Below are 17,952 nucleotides of genomic sequence, written 5' to 3'. Positions count from 1 at the left end.
TCTTCTTTGGCAGATGCTCCGAAAAATGTAACCCTGACTGTCCTCCCCGGAGATCACGTAACTGAACACATGGATGTGACCTTGAAGTGCACCAGCAGTGGCAACCCAGCTAAAATCTATTATGGTTTTTTTCTAAACAATGTCTCTATGAACAAGGATGCTGGATATTTTGATCTGAAAGATGTGGAAATAAAAGACGACGGGGAGTATTCTTGCTTAGCAAAAAATTATGTTGGTGAGAGGAGATCGAATGTAGTCTATCTACACGTGTCATGTAAGTGTCAGCTCTGTAGATGAGCTTTTCCCTATTTTATTTCTCAAGATCTAATGCTTATTTAGTTGTGTGTGTGTGATGGTCAGGTTCACAAACCTTTGGCCATAGTTAAAAATTAACATTTATTAAAAGGTAAAGGATTCACAAAGCGCTATGAGTTAGCTAACAAGAAAGCATAGCAGAAGCTGTCTGCCTTATGGCTTACCTTTACAAACTGAAACCTCAGACTGACCTATCCAAGTCCACTAAAATTAAAATTAAATTTAGCATTACATTTTTAATTTGTAATTCAATGTTAAAACTGTATTTCGAAAATTAAAATCCACTTAGAGGCAAACTTTTTTTTTTTCATTTTGGATATATTAAGGCCATTATATTATATTATATTATATTATATTATATTATATTATATTATATTATATTATATATATATATATATATATATATATATATATATATATATATATATATATATATATATTATATTATATTATATTATATTGTATTGTATTATGTTATGGTATATTATATTAAATATATTATTATATTATATTATATATATATTTATATATATATATATATATTTATATATATATATATATATATATATTTCATTGTATTATATTGTATTATGTTATGGTATATTATATTAAATATATTATTATATTATATATATATATATATATATATATAATATTATATTATATTGTATTATATCATATATTATATATCTATTATATTATATTATATTATTATGTATATATTATATTATATTAAATTAACCCCAGTTTTTAACCGTGTTTAACCTAGTTTTTAACCCTAGTTTTTTGCCGTGTGTTTCCAATTGGAGAGAATTCCCTTCATTTACTGTCCTATAGCCACAACAGAAAGTGAGAGGAACAGGGTTGCTGTAAGAAATCACGGGGGCCCTGTACAGCCTACCTGGCAGCCCCCAAATCCCCCCCCCCCCCCCGGAAATGTAAAGACAACAATATTTTCACTAAAAAGACACACAAACATAACAGAGAACCTGTCTGAATTAGCCCATTTTAATTTTTTTTTTTTTAAAAACATTATAATTTTTTTTTTTTTTTAAATGGTAAAAATGTTTACAATTACCTTATTTTGCATTTTTTTTTAAATGATTTATTTCAATGTTTATTTTATTTATTTATTTTTTATTATTTATTTATTTTATTTTTTTTACAATGTGTTATTTTTTTTACAGGACAGGGAAGCCTGCAGCTCTGCGGGAGGGAGGGAGGGGGGGTGGCACAGTGAAAGGGGGGCACACGAGGGTAGGTGGCTCCGAAGCAGGCAGAACAGGGAGGGGGATCAGTGTCGGAGAACCAATAGCAGGAAAGATGCCCTGTGTCTGTGTCTCTCCCTGCAGCAGCTGAAAGCGGGCAGAGGGGGGAGGGAGAAACTGCCTTTCAGCTGCTGCAGAGAGCCACACAGGGCATCATTCTGTAATTTGCCATCCGCCCGACTGTGCCGATTCCCCGTTCTAGTGGGGCCCCCTGTGTGCCCGGGCCCCCTGCAGGAGGACTGGTGGTTCCCCTTCCATCAGCGGCCCTGGAGAGGAAATCCCTCCAAAGTGAGGGAATCCCTGGTTGCCATCAGAACTAGTGTCCCCATTAGAAGATTTCCCCTCTATTCCTGTTTTGGTGAGAAAACCACAATTTGGAATTTTCTTTTACTTTCACTTTAAGAAAAGGAGAGAGGGGGGACACAGACACCAATAAAAACCTGACAGGGGTTCTAGGAGGGGGTTGGGGGTCTCCCCAGGAGACTCAGGATTTTGCAGAGGCAATGTGGGAGACTAGAGGGTATGGAGGGGGATAGGGGGTACTATGTAACGCTGTTGGGCACATTATGGGGAGCTGGAGGCTCTGTAGTAAGCTAAGGGGCAATGCGATGACTGGAGGGCACTGTGGGAGGTTGAAGGGCACTGGGGGCCACTACGGGAGGTTGGGTGGCATTATAGGAGCTAGAAGGTACTGTGGGAGGTTAGGGGATCTGCAATTAGCTGGAGGTCTGGGAGGAAGGAGGCTGTGGTCACAGCTCAGTGGGTCAGAACCACAAAACCCGGTGAACAGCTATACTGTCTGCCCTCTAGTGGAAAATATTGAGAATGCATTTGTATTAGGCGACTGGTGTCAGGAGAGGTGAGCCTAATCTTTGCAGAGGTCCCAATGGGCTTTAAAGCCATGTGAGCCATTCAAACCGTCCTGGAAAAACTGAGAATCCAGAATCCAATGAGAATGGATCTCAGTGCTGCACAGGAATGCAGTTTTGCAGGAATTGGGCTACTCATGTTTGCCAGGAGGTGTTAGCAGTGCTGGGATAAGGTAATCTAGAGCCCAGGGCGAATATACCAAATTGCGCCCCCCCCAAGTTGTTTGAGCATTATGTGTCAGCAAAAATCCACCCCCCCCAAAAAAAATAAATTTGAGCACTAATCTGTATGCTTACCCCCTAAACATAAATCCCCCTCCACCCAATAAAAACCCACCTCCTGATAAAACCCCTTCTTAGCACGAATCTTTGCCCCCCCCCCCCAACTCCCTCCAGCTCAAATCCTCTCATTCACCATATGCTCCCAGCATAAATCCAAAGTCTCGAAAAAAAATTGCCCCCTCCTAGTACAAATCCTCTACCTCTCAAATGTCCCCTCTGAGCACAAAACCTCCCCCTCCCACTCCAAACCCCCCCTCCCAGCTCATCAAATCCTCCCACAAATTCACCCTCCTAGCACAAATACCCCCAGTCATCCCTGCTTGCACAAATCCCCCCCCCCCAAAAAAAAAAATCTCCTCCTAGCACAGATCCTCTTCCCTCGTTCCCCCTCCCAACACAAATTACCACTCCTAGCACTCCTCCCCAAATCTCCCCTCCTAGAACAATTCTTATCCCCTGCTGCCCCCCCCCCCCAAATTCCCCCTCCCAACACAAATCCCCTCCCCCTGATTTCCTTGTGGTGCCCCTCACCTCACATGATACCACAGTGCCCATCCTGCCCACCCCTTGTCCCGGCCCCGGGTGTCAGTGAGGCCCAGTGACTTCACTATAGGCTACGGGAAGAGGCTTGAAGCTAGGGTACAAGATACTTTTTTTTTTTAATTATTTCTCTTTTTTTTTGTGTTTTTTTTTTTGCTTTTAATTTTTGTTTTTTTCTAGACAGGTAGAAGATTTGGTAATATGCTAATATGTTTGGCTTTAGGTACCTCTGTTATGTCATCCGATGCTTCTCAGTAGAGTGCCAGAGTTCTGTTCTTTTGTCTTACAGACAGCCTGGCTTCTATAGGAAAGTTTGTATCCATCGCGGCCTCTACCTTCATCGTCCTCCTAATTCTTATCATTGTGATTGTTCGATTCAGAGTAAGGTAAGCTGTTACCCACTTTAAGACTGGAAGGATTTGCCCCCTTAATAACCAGGCCCTATTTTGCGATTCGGCACTGCGTTACTTTAACGGACAATTGCGCGGTCGTGCGACGCTGTACCCAAATAAAATTGACGTCCTTTTTTTCCCACAAAGAGAGCTTTCTTTTGGTGGTATTTGATCAACCGTGCGATTTTTATTTTTTGCGCTATAAACAAAAAATGCGACAATTCTGAAAAAATATATATATATATTTTTCACATTCTGCTATATAACATTCCCAGAAAAAAAATAAAAAATCTAAATTTTTTCTAACAAATTAGGCCAAGTTGAATTCTGCTACATATTTTTGGTAAAAAAAAAAATCGCAATAAGCGTATTTTGATTGGTTTGTGTCTACTAACTACGGGAAAGATTTATGTCATTTTTATTTATTTATTTTTTTTTTTACTAGTAATGGCGACGATCTGCGATTTTTTTTGCGAGGCTGCGACATTGCGGTGGACAGATCGGACCCCTAACTGACATTTATGACACTTTTGAGGGGACCAGTGACATTACTACAGTAATCAGTGCTAAAAATATGCCCTGTTACTGTAATAATGACACTGGCAGGGAAGGGGTTAACCCTATGGGTGAACAATGGGTTAAATGTGAGCCTAGGGGAGTAATCCTAACTGTTGGGGGGGGGGGGGGGCATGGCTTCTGAAATGACCATAGAGACATGCGATCATGTATAGAAGGACCATGCACATAGAGAAGCACAGAGACCCAGTGATGATGTCACTGGGTTCAAAATAAGGTGTACAATGAAAATGGAAAGATTTTATTTAAAAGAAAAAAGTCATTATGGTGTTGATGAGTGGGATGGGAGGAGCCAGGAGAGGCAAAATATAAGCCAATCCATAAGTGTGAATACAATTAGAATATAACATGATAACAGCACATTGACAATGTATTTTTATCATTTTTTTCTGTTAGTTTTATTTTTCTGTTTTTTTTTATACATAGCATCAGGAATGCATTTTTGAGAAGATCAGTTGATGACAAAAGCGAGTCCTCATTTTTCGTTATGAAGAAGGTAACAAAAATCATTAAATGCTGTACTAGTGATCAATATTTTGCTATTGATCATTATTGGCAGATATTAGGAGAAAAAAGCAATAAAAATATATTTTCTAAAGTACCAGTACCTGTAAAAAAATAAATAAGATGTGGATTCAGTGCCGGGACAAGGTGTTCCAGAGCCCAGGGCACACATGCCAAATTGCAAACCCGCCCCCCCACCCAAGCTGTATGAGTCTTAAGTGTCAGCAAAAATCCCCCCCCCCTCCCCTGGCACTAATCTGCATGCCTTCCCCTCTAAGCATATAATGTCCCCAGCACAAATCAAACCCGATCCCCCCCCACAAAGAATTTCCCCCCCTCCTAGTACAAATCCTCTACCCCTCAAATTTCCCCTCTGAGCACAAATCGCCCCTCCCCCCACTCCAAATCCCACCCCCCCCCCCCAGGAAAAAATCTCAATAATCCCCCCTCCTAGCACAAATACCCCCAATCCTCCCAAATGTCACCTCCTAGAACACCTCCTAGAACATTTCTTATCCCCTGCCACCCCCCAAATTCCTCCTCCCAACACAAATCCCCTACCCCCAACCTCCTCCCCTCTACCATATTACCTTTTCTAGCACAAACCCCCCTCCCAACACAAATCCCCCAAAATCACCACTCCTAGCACACCTCCCCAAATCTCATCTCCTAGAACAATTCTTATCCCCTGCTGCCCCCCAAACTCCCCCTCCCAACACATTCCCCCTCCCCTCCCTTCTACCATATTACCTTTTCTAGCACAACCCCCCTCCAAACACAAATCCCCTCAAATCACCACTCCTAGCACACCTTCCCAAATGTCAGCTCCTAGAACAATTCTTATCCCCTGCTACCCCCCAAATTCCCCCTCCCAACACAAATCCTCTGCCTCCAACCTCCTCCCTTCCCCTCTACCATATTACCTTTTCTAGCACAAACCCCCCCTCCCAACACAAATCCCCCAAAATCACCACTCCTAGCACACCCCCCAAATCTCACCTCCTAGGACACCTCCTAGAACATTTCTTATTCCCCCCCCCCCCAAATTCCCCCTCCGAACACATTTCCCCCTCCCCTCCCTTCTACCATATTACCTTTTCTAGCACAAACCCCCCTCCCAACACAAATCTCCCCAAATCACCACTCCTAGCACATCTCCCCAAATCTCACCTCGTAGAACAATTCTTATCCCCTGCTGCCCCCCAAATGCCCCCTCCCAACACAAATCCCCTGCCTCCAACCTCCTCCCTTCCCCTCTACCATATTACCTTTTCTAGCACGAACCCCCCTCCCAACACAAATCCCCCCAAATCACCACTCCTAGCACACCTCCCCAATCTCACCTCCTAGAACAATTCTTATCCCCTGCTGCCCCCCAAATTCCCCCTCCCAACACATTCCCCCTCCCCTCCCTTCTACCATATTACCTTTTCTGGCACAAGCCCCCCTCCCAACACAAATCCACCCAAATCACCACTCCTAGCACACCTCCCCAAATCTCACCTCCTAGGACACCTCCTAGAACATTTCTTACCCCCCCCCCCAAATTCCCCCTCCGAACACATTTCCCCCTCCCCTCCCTTCTACCATAATACCTTTTCTAGCACAAGCCCCCCTCCCAACACAAATCCCCCCAAATTACCACTTCTAGCACACCTCCCCAAATGTCAGCTCCTAGAACATTTCTTATCCCCTGCTGCCCCCCCAAATTCCCCCTTCCAACACAAATCCCCTCAAATCACCACTCCTAGCACACCTCCCCAAATCTCACCTCCTAGAACAATTCTTATCCCCTGCCACCCCCAATTTCCCCCTCCCAACACAAATCCCCTACCCCCCAACCTCATCCCCCTCCCCTCTACCTTTTCTAGCACAAGCCCTCCTCCCAACACAAATCCCCCCAAATCACCACTCCTAGCACACCTCCCCAAATCTCACCTCCTAGAACAATTCTTATCCCCTGCTGCCCCCCCAATTTTCCCCTCCCAACACAAATCCCCTACCCCCAACCTCCTTGTGGTGCCCCCTGGTAGTGACCCCCTAAACATGATACCACAGTGCCCAGGGCAGCCGTCACCTCCTGGCCACATCTTTTCCCGGCCCTAGTGGGACTGCTAGAGCAGTAAACCTAGTAGCATTGTGAGGGATGCCGTACTCCGCTCAATAGAATGGCTGAAATGTGACTTTAAATTCTGTGTCGGGGTCAGATTGAGGATCAGGGGAGTTCCTTACTACCTATTTAAATTTAAGGGAGGTAAAATTAGGTGGCACTGTGGAGCTATCATCAGATACATATTTCAGGTTATATGCAGTATGCTTACCAATACGTAAATGTAACACTTCTAGGTATTTATTACCTGAGATCACATCACTAACAATGCCTTCATTTGCTTTTCTCTGCAGAAGGACGAAGCCATCATTTTTCAGCCATCAGCCAGAGTAAGTATTTACTTCCAGGACAGAGATGCCAGCTCAGAGGCAATGCACATATCTCACGCCACATATGTCATTCCCAGTTCTGAGTCGTTCTTGCCTGTGTTCAGAAACGTCTGACACAGATCAGCCCCTGCTGCAACAGTTTCTCACATTGTGCTTTGCTGCAAACTTACAATGTACAGTCTAAGTGATCACTTGGTGAGAGGAGCCTGATGGCATTACTTCAGCATTGAACACTGTGCAGTAAATGTAGAATACAAGCTAACATGCAATAATCTGTGGACATATACTGTATATTTACTGTATATATATATATATATATATATATACAGTATATATATATATATATATATATATATATATATATATATATATGGATGTTTCAGGATAGAAAACGGGGGAAGGGGGCCAATAAATGTCATTTACGGGCCCCTTCTTTTCCTGAATAAACACAGTGAGCGATCAGTACCAATCACTCCTGTGTCCATTCATCACTGAAGCATAGCAAACTGTGTTTATTATGTTTCAGTTTGTGAATGAGCAGGAAGCCTCAAAGCGCTTCCTATTCATTCATCTGTGCAGCTGAGGCTGTAGAGAAATAGACTGATAAATATATGGCTTTCTAACAGCAGCCCTGTGTGTGTATTTACAAATATCTATATATACTGTATACACAGTATCTCACAAAAGTGAGTACACCCCTGACATATTTTTGTAAATATTTTATTCTATCTTTTCATGTGACAACACTGAAGAAATGACACTTTGCTACAATGTAAAGTAGTGAGTGTACAGCTTGTATAACAGTGTAAATTTGCTGTCCCCTCAAAATAACTCAACACACAGCCATTAATGTCTAAACCGCTGGCAACAAAAGTGAGTACACCCCTAAGTGAAAATGTCACAATTGGGCCCAAAGTGACAATATTTTGTGTGGCCACCATTATTTTCCAGCACTACCTTAACCCTCCTGGGCATGGAGTTCACCAGAGCTTCACAGGTTGCCACTGGAGTCCTCTTTCACTCCTCCATGGCGACATCACGGAGCTGGTGGATGTTAGAGACCTTGTGCTCCTCCACCTTCTGTTTGAAGACGCCCCACAGATGCTCAATAGGGTTTAGGTCTGGAGACATGCTTGGCCAGTCCATCACCTTTACCCTCAGCTTCTTTAGCAAGGTCGTGGCCTTCTTGGAGGTGTTTGGGGTCGTTATGTTGGAATCCTGCCCTGCGGCCCAGTCTCTGAAGGGAGGGAATCATGCTCTGCTTCAGTATGTCACAGTTTACTATTCTTCAGTGATGAACGGACACAGGAGTGATTGGTACCGATCACTCACTGTGTTTATTCAGGAAAGGAAGGCATCCGTAAATTACATTTATTAGCTCCTTTTACCATTTTCCATCCTGAAACATCCCTGTGTGCTCTCAGGGGAAAGGAGCACACACGGGGGTCTGGACAGCAGATGAAAGGGGTGCATGTGCTGGAACCAATCCCCCCGCAGTGCAGCCGGGGGGAGAAGAGGAGAAGCTGGAAGTGCTGCAGGGGGTAGATGAAAGAGGATCGTTGTCTGCAATAGGACAGTACAGCCGGTCATCCTGCTTGGGAGGTGCCTGGGCCTCCTTTTTGAACTGATGGGAAGTACAGGAAGGCTGGCTGTACTGCCTTATTAGTGGCCCTGTACACACACACACATGCACTGTGTATCTTACAAAATACTAAAAGATCTTTCTATTTTTCTTTTCTTTTTTTCTTCTATTATAAAATAATGGATTTTGATATTGTGATTGTTTTCTAATTTTTTTTTGTATGATTTGTTGATTTGTATAATTGAATAAAAAGAGATTAAAAAAAAAAAAAAAAAGATCTTTGAAATGAACCGGTAATGGAGAATGTGTGCCGCTCAGGCTACAAGGGAAAGCATTCCTGTATCCACTACTGAGTGCAGGCCAGGGAAGGAGATTCTCTCGGCTCCAAACAATTGTTGAGGAAATGATGGATCCCATTAAGTCACACATCATTGCAGATCCATCGGTATTGGAATGAATGGCAATCTCAGCTTGGGCTCCCACCAGGCCACGCCCCCAACACCTTTCACTCCGCCCCTCAGGGATAAACCATGATTAAGCTCTGAGGGGCGGAGTGAGACCAGTGGGTCTGCACTGATGTGGGGCTTCATGGGATCCAATCTTTGATCCAGAGGTGGTTCTGGCCAGCTCAGTAGATTGCTTTAAAAATGGCCTGGATTCTTTCCTAGGTGTACATAATATAAATGGGTACTGATATTTATAGGTAAAGTTGATCCATGGAATATCTGATTGCCTCTCGGGGGATCAGGAAGGAATTTTTTCCCCCCTGCTGTAGCAAATTGGATCATGCTTTGTTTTTTCGCCTTCCTCTGGATCAACAGCGGGTATAGGATTGTGTATATGGGATTGTATGGTTGGGTTTTCATTACTGTTTTTTTTTTTTATTGTTTTTTTATTGGTTGAGCCAGATGGACTTTTTTCAACCTGACTAAGGGCTCTTTCACACGGTCCGCCTCCGTAGGCGGATCCGTGCTGCTCAGCAGGGATCGATCCGTCGATCCCCGCTGAGCCGGCGGATGACAGCTCCGTCTCTGCTTGCAGTGCGGAGAGGGAGGTGTCACAGCTCCCGCTGCTCTCTATGGGGGATCGGATGAGAGCGGACCGCCTGTCCGCTCTCATCCGATCCGATCCCTGAACGGATGGAAAAATAGGGTTTCCATCTGTCCAGATTTCACGGACAGGATCGGATATGGATGGCAGCGGATGTCTCCGCTGACACCCGCTGCCCCATAGAGCTGCATGGAGGATCCGATCAGATCCGCCTAAAAAACTGACAGGCGGATCTGATCGGATCGCCCGTGTGAAAGAGCCCTAACTATGTAACTATGAAATTAAATTAAATGTTGCACATCAGACTTTTTAAAAAGGCTAAACTGGGACAACTTCAAGCCCCACCCTTTCACCCCCATAAACCACACCCCAGTCCACCAAATCATTCCCATATATGGGAAAAAGCACACCCATTCCCAACAAGTACCACCCCCTTCATTTTCTCAGAGGTAGCACTACCATGATAAAGGGTCCTGGGTCATACGACAAATAAACCAAAGATTAAACCAAAGATGACCACCTTATATTTATTGCATTTTACAGTCACGCAATGAGTCAGCTGCCAACAATGGACATCCAAACCCATCCATCAACAGCTCCACCGATGAACTGAATTACTCCAGGGTGAATTTTCCAGCTCCCTCCAAGAGACAGATCAACCTTTCCAGGTCAGTCGCATGTGTAGTGACAATTCCTAGGATTCCCAACATACATTTATTTTAATAATCCCTTCATGAGGAAGGTAAAACTAATCCTAACTCCTAAACGGGGCTTTCATTTGGTGGTGAATTTTCCGGCGTATAAGACGACTGAGCGTATAAGACGACTGGGCGTATAAGACGACTGGGCGTATAAGACGACCCACCTAATTTTCAAGTTAAAACATAGGTTTTGGGCTATACTCGCCATATAAGACTACCCCTCTTCCGAAGCAAGGCAACACCATTGAACAACATCAGATTTCTCATAGATCTCCAAGGTACCCTAAGTATTACCGGTAGATGTAATCTCAAGACGCTGGCTGTGTGGGAATCCTGTACCGGTATACCGTATGTACCGTAGCTTCGGCTACATACAGTGTACCGCGCTGAGCCAATCACAGTGAGCGATGTATTCTATTATTGAATGCAACGCCTGCTCGGATTGGCAGAGTCTTGGCAGTTACTCCGCCAATCCAAGCAGGCTTTGCATTCAATAATAGAATACATCGCTCTCCCTGATTGGCTCAGCGCGGTACACTGTATGTAGCCTGAGCTATGGTACATACGGTATACCGGTACAGGATTCCCGCACAGCCAGCGTCTTGAGAGATTACATCTACCGGTAATACTTATACTTAGGGTACCTTGGAGATTTTATACTCGGCATATAAGACGACTCCCCATTTTTGGAAGATTTTTTTTGAGGTTCAAAAGTAGTCTTATACGCCAGAAAATACAGTATCTCCTAAATTGTTTTGATTGTTGAAGGAAAATCTGCACAAAATAGTAAAAAAAAAAAAAGTACATATTCTTGTATATTTCTTGCTATTACCATGACCTACCCCCAAAGAATGACTCAAAATAAATTCTTCTGCTTCTGATGATCGCAGTGATACCACGTATGTGTATGTTATTATAAGTTTGTACCTGTAGTAGGGCCCAGAATCAATAGTACGCATTTTGCTTTTTTTTTATTTTTTATCCTACTTAACCGGTTAAGGACCGCCCACCGCACATACTGCGGCAGGCAGCCCCTCCTGCGCAAACCAATGTAGGTATACGTCGGCTGCGCGCTTGCAGCTAGGGGGCGAGCACGCACCGCCGGCAGCGCGCACCCGCCCCCACTCGGCAGCAGGGAATCCGATGCAGCGGGGAAGGCGGCTCCGATTGCCACCTGGCACCCGCGATCGCTCCCCGCTGAGAGAGAAGGACGGTCAGATGTTGTAAACACAGCCGACCGTTCTTCTCCCTGGAATAATCAAAGATCTCCTGTGATCCTTCTATATAGGATCGCATGTCTCTATGATCATTTCACAAGCCACGCCCCCATACAGTTAGAATCACTCCCCTAGGCTCACATTTAACCCATTGATCACCCACAGTGTTAACCCCTTCCCTGCCATTGTCATTATTGCAGTAACAGTGCATATTTTTAGCGCTGATTACTGTAGTAATGTCACTGGTCCCCCAAAAAGTGTCAAGAATGTCAATTAGGGGTCGGATCTGTCCGCCGCAATGTTGCAGTGCCGCTAAAAATCGCAGATCGCCGCCATTACTAGTAAAAAAAAAAAACAATAAAAATGACATAAATCTTTCCCGTACTTTTGCGCAAACCAATGAAAATACGGTTATTGCGATTTTACCCAAAAAATGTAGCAGAAAACAAATTGGCCTAAAAGGATAAAAAAATTTGATTTTTAAAGTTTTTTTTTTTTTGGAAATGTCATATAGCAGAATGTGAAAAATATTGTTTTATTTTTTTTCAGAATTGGTTTATAGCGCAAAAAATAAAAATTGTAGAGGTGATCAAATTCCACTAAAAGAAAGCTCTGTTTGTGGGGAAAAAAAGGACATCAATTTTATTTGGGTACAGCGTCGCACGACCGCGCAATTGTTCGTTAAAGTAACGCAGTGCTGAATTGCAAAATAGGGCCTGGTCATTAAGGGGGCAAATCCCAAAGGAGTGGACACCCAAGCACTAGCAATAGTGGGCCAACTGTACGGCAGAAAGGGAGAGGGATGCCACAAATGTCTACCAGCGCACTCTGGACTGCATCATGTATGCAGTCCAGAGTGCGCTGGTAGACATTTGTGGCATCCCTCTCCCTTTCTGCCGTACAGTGGGCCCACTATTGCTAGTGCTTGGGTGTCCACTCCTTTTGGGACTTCAGGTGGCCACAGTGGTTTGGAGGCACGGGGGTTCATTTAGATCCTACGATACGGCTAAATCTAACATATAGGTCATGCATACGACCTTCGGGATATATATAACAACAATGCGGATCCACAAATACGGTGAACCAGCTTGCTTTTAACGTGTTCAACAGGCAATACAATATTTTGCAAGAATAACCATAGCACTTCTAAAAGAGAACCGCCCCTGAAGAAGGAAAAAGTTATTTTCCGAAATATATTGGGCTCAGGTTCCTGTCATCTACATGGTTCTGGTTCTATTCTTGCCTTTTAGCCCCCGTTCACACTGGGGCGGCCTGTGAGGCGACCTGGTCGCCTCACAGGTCGCCGCAGGTCACCTCCCATAGGGAAGCTGCGGACCCGTTCTGATAGGAGCGACACAAGTCGCTCCGACTCAGAAAAAGGGTCCGGAGCTTCTTTGGGGCGACCAGGAGGCGACCGCCATAGACTTCAATGTTACGAAGTCCATGGCGGCCGCTCCGAGGTAGCGGCGCGCTGCTCGCACCGCGACCTCCGAGTAGCGTCGCCCCAGTGTGAATGGGGGCTTACTGCCTGTGATTTTATTGTTTATATTTATACTTTTGTCACTTTAATAAATATTATTATTTTTGCATATATTGTTGAATCGGTTTCAAATTTGTGCCTATAAAGTCCCACACTCAGGGGAACTTTTCCTGTGTATTCTAATTAAGGGATGTGGCACACTCTATAGAAATACTGGCCACGAGCAAACCCCCAATTTATAGAAAAAAATTGGGCTAACTTTACTGTTTTCTTATTTTTTAATTAAAAAAAGTGAATTTTTTCCCAAAAAAATTGCGTATGTCAGACCGCTGCGTAAATAGTGTGATAAAAAATATTGCAACAAACTCCATTTTATTCTCTAGGGTCTCTGCTAAAAAAAAATATATATATATATATATATATATATATATATATATATATATATATATAATGTTTGGGGGTTCTAAGTAATTTTCCTGGTTAAAGCAGCGCAGCGCTGAATTGCCAAAAATTCCCTGGTCATGAAGGGGGTAAAACCTTACAGAGGTCAAGTGGTTAAAACCCACCTAATATACACTGATCCTGACTTGTAAGCATGACATTTGACCCTAACCTTGACCCTTACACACCATTCAGACTGGCGCAACAGGATTTTGTGGGGCGACCTGTGAAGTCGCGGTGCACAGCGTGCACCGCGACCTTGGCGCGACTTGCACGGACTTCATATAATTGAAGTCAATGCAAGTCGCCTCCAGGTCGCCCCAAAGTAGTACAGGACCCTTTTTCTAAGTCGGAGCGACTTGTGTCGCTACTATTAGAACGGGTCCTGTACTACACAATGGCGAGCAACCGACCGCGACTTGTCAGGCGACCAAGTCGCCTGACAAGTCACGCTAGTGTGAATGGACCCAAACCCTGACACTGACCTAGATCAAACCCTGATCTAGCTATATTTTCCTTATTTTCTTAGGGCTCTTTCACACGGGCGATCCAATCAGATCCGCCTGTCAGTTTTTTAGGCGGATCTGAACCGATCCTCCATGCAGCTCTATGGAGCAGCGGGTGTGACACCCGCTGCCATCCGTATCTGATCCTGTCCGTGAAATCTGGACGGATGGAAACCCTATTTTTCCATCCGTTCAGTAATCGGATTGGATGAGAGCGGACAGGCGGTCCGCTCTCATCCGATTCCCCCATAGAGGGCAGCGGGGGCTGAGACACCTCCCTCTCCGCTCTGCAAGCGGAGACGGAGCTGTCATCCGCCGGTTCAGCGGGGATCGCGGATCGATCCCTGCTGAGCAACACGGATCCGCCTACGGAGGCGGACCGTGTGAAAGAGGCCTAACACAGACTTTTTTGTTTAAATTTTTCTCCTCCATCAAGGAGAAAAAGATACAATTATTATACTGTATGTATAATGTATCTTGTATGCATACAATGTATCTTTTTCTCCAATTAAAAGGAAAAGAAAAACACAGAGGTGGGCCATTAAGAGACTGATCACTGTGATTGCCAATCACAGGCTATCACACCAGTCAGGTGACCAGGAGCCAGTCCTCCCGGCATATCATAGAAGCTGTCATTGCAAGGAAAGGCTGCTTTCAGACAGATCAGTTTTTCTGCTGTTTTTGCGTTACAAAAAGCGGAAGAAAAAAGCATGACCGTTAAAACCTATGGAACTCTTCACACCAGTCTATTGCGGGTCAGTTGTGTTTTTAAAAGTGCTGCATGTTTAAAACGGCATAAAAATGCAGCTCACAATTTTAATGTATTGAAAAAGCATTAAAAAAAAAACACACCCATGGTTGCAATTTTTGTGCGTTTTTTTTTGAGTCACATATCCATGTTCACAGTTGCATGCTGATGTCAGGCAACAAGAAAATGCACTGGAAACGTGGCAAAACATGTGGCAAAAACGCATGTTTATTTTTGCCGCATTTTTGCAACAGAGCAGCCAAACTTTCTTTCAAATAACTTTTCTTGTTTCTTCTTTTAGTGCCACGGCAGATAATGACACCACCACAATTTACAGCGTTATCAAAAAAGTGCCCAATGTACATGAGGTGAGTTTACCCATATGATTAAATCTGCACCTCTTCCATGGAAAGAGAACATTTGGACATTCCTTATTAGTCCTCAATAATGAGTCTGTACAAACATATGGAAAAAATGTGTCTAATAATTACAATGTCAATAATTAAACTGCCCCTAAAGAAGGGCTCCAGGCAAACTGCTAAATACACCAATGAAATACATATAGTATCTCACAAAAGTGAGTACACCCCTCACAATTTTTTTAAATATTTTTACAAATTCCAACAGGATAACGACCCCAAACACACCTCCAAGACTACCACTGCCTTGCTAAAGAAGCTGAGGGTAAAGGTGATGGACTGGCCAAGCATGTCTCCAGACCTAAACCCTATTGAGCATGCCACAGCAATGCCACACAACACAGTCCTTCTTGAAAGGGCAGGAAACCTGATTTTTATTTTATGCAAAAAAAAAAAAAACCTATAACCAAAAGAAACCAGCATGCCAAATAATAAGTCCACATTTACTGAAGTTTCAGTCATTAGCAAGATAACCACCAATGTGTTTAGAGCATGGCACCGTCTATATCAAGGTAACAACTTATCTTCCTTTCCTGGCCTACCTTCTTATCGTTTCTACGTATCACCTCCATATAGAGAGTGTTGTGCTTTCAAGCAGTGCTGGTTATCTTGCTGATATGGAACCTCCAGCAATGCCAGGTATGAAGGTATACACAGCACAGGTAAACACGTATGCAGAGCACATATATATAAGTATGCACAGCACAGATGTATAGGTATGCACAGCACAGGTATACAGATATACACAGCACAGGTACGCAGAGCACATATATACAAGTATGAACAGCACACATATATAGGTATGCAGGTATTCACAGCACAGGTATACACATCAAAGGAATACAGGTATGCAGAGCACAGGTATACATGTATGCAGGTATGAACAGAACAGGTATACAGGTATTCACAGCACAGGTACACAGGTATACACAGCAAAGGTATACAGGTATGCATATAACAGGAGTACAGATATGAAGAGCACATATCTAGAGGTATGCAGAGCACATGTGTACAGGTATACCGAGCACATATATACCGGTATGCAGAGCACAGGTAAACAGATATGCACAGGTATACTGGTATTCACAGCACAGGTATACACAGCAAAGGTATACAGGTATGCAGAGCACATGTATATAGGTATGAAGGTATGCAGAGCACAGGTATACACAGCAAAGGTATACAGGTATGCAGAGCACAGGTATACAGGTATGAAGGTATGCAGAGCACAGGTATACACAGCAAAGGTATACAGGTATGCAGAACACAGGTATACAGGTATGAAGGTATGCACAGCACAGGTATACACAGCAAAGGTATACAGGTATGCAGAGCACATGTATACAGGTATGAAGGTATGAACAGCACAGGTATACACAGCAAAGGTATACAGGTATGCACAGCACAGGTATACAAGTATGAAGGTAGGAACAGCACAGGTATACACAGCAAAGGTATACAGGTATGCAGAGCATAGGTATACAGGTATGAAGGTATGAACAGCACAGGTATACACAGCAAAGGTATACAGGTATGCACAGCACAGGTATACACAGGTAATCACAACACATATAAACAGCCATACACAGCACAGGTATACAGGTATGTAGAGAGTATATATATATATATATATATATATATATATATAGGTATGCAGAGCACAGGCATACAGGTATGCACAGGTGTAAACGTATGCACAACACAGGTGTACAGGTATGCACAGCACAGGTTGTCCTGCAGTGATCCTCTTCAGCCATTAGGTCAATAAAAGATTTTTCATGCTACTACTTAGCCAAAATTACCATTTTTGGATGTTCTCTATAAAATATTGTATCTGAAATATTTGGGTTTAGGTGCATAGAATTGATATGCATTCCCCACTTCTTGTTTTAGTATGAGAACATTGACTCGTTAGAGAGAGCCCATGAAGATTCCCAAGATGAAATCCATTACGCTATCATTGCCAACTTAAATAAAAAGGACAAAGAACGGGAGCGTGACCCTGAGGTGGAATATGCCAAGCTGAGACCTTCATGAAGTGTATAATGGATTGCTTTCAGAAAAATTTGGTTGATTTAATTGTTTTAAAGGGTCAGTTCACCCAGGTGGCTGGATCAGTCAAGGTTCTCCTGGCTCCTTGGATGATCCAGCGGTAAGATCTCCCTTCCATAATTCCTAAATGGGTTCCTGTCCACCTGGGAGGTTATGGTGTTCCCCTCTGCCCTTGCGTGTTCCTGCTCCTCCTTGTTACTTTGTCTTTATTATAAAATATGTAAATCCGGCAGGGATAGTGGGAACCCATCATAATAGGCACAGCAGGTGTACAGGCCTGGGAACCCATCATAATAGGCACAGCAGGTGTACAGGCCTGGGAACTCAGCACAAGGATGGTGGGAACCCTGATAATGGGTATAGCAGGCATTCAGACCCAGGGACTAATTTTGGGGATTACGGGAGCCCCTAATAATAAGCAGAGTAGGTGTGCAGACCTTGGAACTTAGTGCAGGGATGGTGGAAGCCCATCACCATGGACACAGTATGTGTACAAACCCGGGAACTCAACACAGTGATGTGGGAACCCCTCATATTAGGCACTGTAGGTGTACAGACCTGGGAACTCAGC

At 43.6% G+C, this 17,952-nt stretch overlaps 1 protein-coding gene across 1 annotated transcript; it reads left to right on the top strand.

Annotated features, from left to right (window-relative positions):
- Positions 1-4,672: 4,672 nt before the first annotated feature.
- LOC309568559 (uncharacterized protein) lies at positions 4,673-17,435 on the top strand. Its single transcript, XM_082274259.1, has 5 exons — positions 4,673-4,738; positions 7,150-7,185; positions 10,361-10,485; positions 15,212-15,278; positions 17,223-17,435. The coding sequence occupies exons 1-5, from the start codon at positions 4,730-4,732 to the stop codon at positions 17,364-17,366; spliced, it is 381 nt and encodes a 126-aa protein (XP_082130385.1). The 5' UTR covers positions 4,673-4,729; the 3' UTR covers positions 17,367-17,435.
- The last annotated feature ends 517 nt before the right edge of the window (positions 17,436-17,952 follow it).

Source organism: Pelophylax lessonae, assembly GCF_965119305.1.
Source record: "Pelophylax lessonae genome assembly, chromosome: 12".
NCBI lineage: Eukaryota > Metazoa > Chordata > Amphibia > Anura > Ranidae > Pelophylax > Pelophylax lessonae.
Note: the sequence above shows the minus strand (reverse complement) of the source record. Positions and strands in the feature narration are given on the sequence as shown.

Excerpts from the sequence above, each read along its gene's own strand:
- LOC309568559 (XM_082274259.1), top strand. Across the intron at positions 7,186-10,360 it reads TTTTTCAGCCATCAGCCAGA|TCACGCAATGAGTCAGCTGC; the intron begins GTAAGTATTTAC and ends TGCATTTTACAG. Across the intron at positions 10,486-15,211 it reads AGACAGATCAACCTTTCCAG|TGCCACGGCAGATAATGACA; the intron begins GTCAGTCGCATG and ends TTCTTCTTTTAG.